A 3,074-nucleotide genomic window follows, 5' to 3' on the forward strand; every position below is an offset into this window, starting at 1 on the left:
AATCTCAAGTCATATGCTACAACAAAAAACTACTATTCTTCAAGACGAACTGACTATCGAAACCTACACTGCTCCACTCAAATTAGACACATCACTAGCATCTTTATCTAATTCGCCTAGGCAGTAGTCATCTATTATTTTAGGTCACTTCGTAGAAGCTTAATAGGTAATTTTTGACAATATTTCAAGATGTAAGCAAGGCCTTTGATTGTAATGTTACTATAAATTTAATCTATTCTAAGCCAATAATTTACCATGTCCATCATCGATCTGAGTTGATACTGCACTCTTAAAGCTTCTAACATGAAAAGTACAAATACACGAATTATGGATATTGCGTCGACTTTGTGGTCAGTAAATATCAAGGAGGCAACTTTCCCATTATGTCTTAATTTATTTCCAAGTTGTTCATACCACCATAGTAAAGTTGACATTATACAGCTGTCTACAGTTTTATGCCTTGATTTGAACTATCTATACGAATTTTATGATCCGATAATCATCCATCTGCTTAGTCTCGGCCGTAATGGCCTATAATCATTTCAACTATCACTGTATAAATAATTATAATTAATCGAATTATCCGAAGCCTTTCTTTGCTAAATCGTGTAATTATTGACTATTTTTTAATTAATTTTTGATTAGGCAATCATATTTCTAAATGTTTCTTGATCTAATCTTCTATTAGACGATAAAGATGGTAAAAATTTTTCATTAATTTTGAAATTTTACTCCATTTTAAAGTGCTAATTCTATAAAACTATCAACTTAGATTAATATTAAGAATCTTAATGGTATTGTTCGAAGCCCATGAAGCTATTATTATAAGCTTCTCATGGCCGTAAATAAAGAAGTAAATAAAAGTATCAACGTATTACTACAATCGCATATAACATGTTGATTTAGTTTAACTATGAGAAAAGAATAGAAATCATAAGCTAAGTATATTATTGGCAGCGTAACTATTATATAAATTATCAGTTATATTATTGCTTGTGGAGAGTACATGCATTATTTTATGAGATAGTTTGAAGAGATACTACTAGTTTCTGGCAATAGGAAATAAGAAAAATATATCATAAAAGGTTTTGTATAGAATGCGACGATTACACCTCTAGGTGTTTAACGTATTAATGAATCTGTAATTGCGCCCGTTAATACATTATAACTTCTATATCTGTGACGATGATAGTATATCTTAAAAATTTATCAGATTTACAAAAGATACGATATCCATAGGCTAAAATCACAGAAAATTGATAATGATTTGAATGTTTTCTAAATTATCTGCGGAAGTAAACTACAATTAAAAATTCATCGTACTTATAAGAACATTTACCGCTAGTGCAAGTTAGAAAAATTTTATTGTAATCACCCTCAACTTTATATTAACAGAAAGGGACATATGAGCTACAATATTATCTAATTTCTGATAGTAATTGCACTCCGATCATAATTATCAATGAATTCCGAAGCTATTTTGTATTTGTATCGTATTAGATCAAGTATGCATAGTAGAATACAAAAAGGAATGGATAGTCATACCATGCTATGCCCACAGGCGAGAGTATCACTAGCACTAAACATACAGTACATTTTAATGATTGGTAATTAAAGTAATTTATTCATTTCAATTTCTTCACAATTAGATATTACGCTATTCTTGCTTATATATAGTATTGTGAATTAAGACAATGAATTAGACACCTTAATTACATGTTTTCTAATGAATTAGCTCATGTTATAAAAATTAAAAGGTAGATCAATCTTCCCTTGAATTTCATTCCTAGAAAATAAAATGTATATTTCATTAGTAGTAATTGACGTTTAGTCATTGCTTACTGTCTGGTAACCGAAAAATTATAATTTTTACCAAAATTCTTCTTGAATATAATAGAAGCATTTTGGTTTCTTGAATGAATTAAATTCGGTGGCCAGAACTAGTGAATAAGCTCCAACTTCTGTGATTTCAATTGGGTAGTATGTATAGGTAGATGAGAGGAGAAAACAAAATAAAATGAAAATTAACATAGACTAGTAGCCATACTGTACAGTATGCAAAGTAGACTCGACAAATCTCATGCCCATGTTGTATAGCACATAATGTTTAATTGAATAAGGTTTAACTGAATTTTTTACCTTCGAAATATATCCAGTCACCAGCATTAAGCTAAATTTAGAATTTAAAATTAAAAATAAAAATCAATAATATTAAATTGGTCCGAATACTCTTGTAATATTCTCTTTCAAGCTTGATCTAGAAGCATTATTTTATGTGGAATATAAATCTATTTTTATCATCAAAGATTTAAGCACCTTTGGTAAGGAACATTCATTTAACAGAAGATCTAAAGAATCACACGTTTGACCAAATAAAACTGCATTCGTTGTACCGTTCGTATTCTTCTTGACCGGCTTTAAAATAATCAGGGTAGGATCAAGAGTTATAAAGCCAATACTGCCATATACACTCTCATTAACGTAATACAACACTTTCTGAAGATACAAAAAGACACTTAATGTCGCAATTGTTACAAAATAAGTATAAAATGATCATCTGAACATGGATAAAATGTTAATTTTAGCAATCATAAATTTCCTTTGACGTAAAGATTACCTCGATATCGCTTGTATTTTCATACAGATGAGCATTTTCTATTTCGAGCAAGTTTAGAAATTATATTTGATTTAATTGTATGATAATTAGTATATCAAATAGCACAAGTATCCATTTCATTTATTGTTGGAAGCTGTAGTTCATACCATGCTCGAAGTCAAATGGATCATTGTTTCCCTTTCGAACAACTCTTTTGCCAATTATATTCAGAACTATAGTATATGCTCTGGTGGGAAAGAAACGTCCTAAAAAACATACATATAAGAACATCATGTACAGTATTAGAAGTTATATAGATAAAACTATTATAAAACAAACAGTAATCATAGTCGCTTTATCTGGAGCTACCAAAAGCTACCGTGCGTCACTAGAATACTATCATTTAGTAATTATAACTAATTTACTACGACTATGTTTATCTAGATATGTCATCGTTAATTGATACATCTATCAATCG

General features: G+C 29.5%; 2 protein-coding genes across 2 annotated transcripts in view; both read right to left on the reverse strand.

Annotated features, from left to right (window-relative positions):
- Positions 1–434, reverse strand: part of TRIADDRAFT_62375 (uncharacterized protein) — a gene marked incomplete at both ends in the record, with an annotated part of 1,892 nt that extends 1,458 nt beyond the window's left edge. The window contains one exon of the mRNA XM_002118309.1: positions 255–434. Within this exon, the coding sequence (XP_002118345.1) occupies positions 255–434 (180 nt within the window). The remainder of the gene's footprint in view (positions 1–254) is intronic.
- A 1,297-nt stretch (positions 435–1,731) lies between these two features.
- The window catches only part of TRIADDRAFT_62376 (uncharacterized protein), a gene marked incomplete at both ends in the record, with an annotated part of 4,268 nt that continues 2,925 nt past the window's right edge, over positions 1,732–3,074 (reverse strand). Inside the window, 4 exons of the mRNA XM_002118310.1 lie at positions 1,732–1,786; positions 1,874–1,961; positions 2,140–2,170; positions 2,317–2,496. Coding sequence (XP_002118346.1) covers positions 1,732–1,786; positions 1,874–1,961; positions 2,140–2,170; positions 2,317–2,496 — 354 coding nt within the window. The remainder of the gene's footprint in view (positions 1,787–1,873; positions 1,962–2,139; positions 2,171–2,316; positions 2,497–3,074) is intronic.

This window comes from Trichoplax adhaerens, genomic scaffold, assembly GCF_000150275.1.
Source record: "Trichoplax adhaerens TRIADscaffold_44 genomic scaffold, whole genome shotgun sequence".
NCBI lineage: Eukaryota > Metazoa > Placozoa > Uniplacotomia > Trichoplacea > Trichoplacidae > Trichoplax > Trichoplax adhaerens.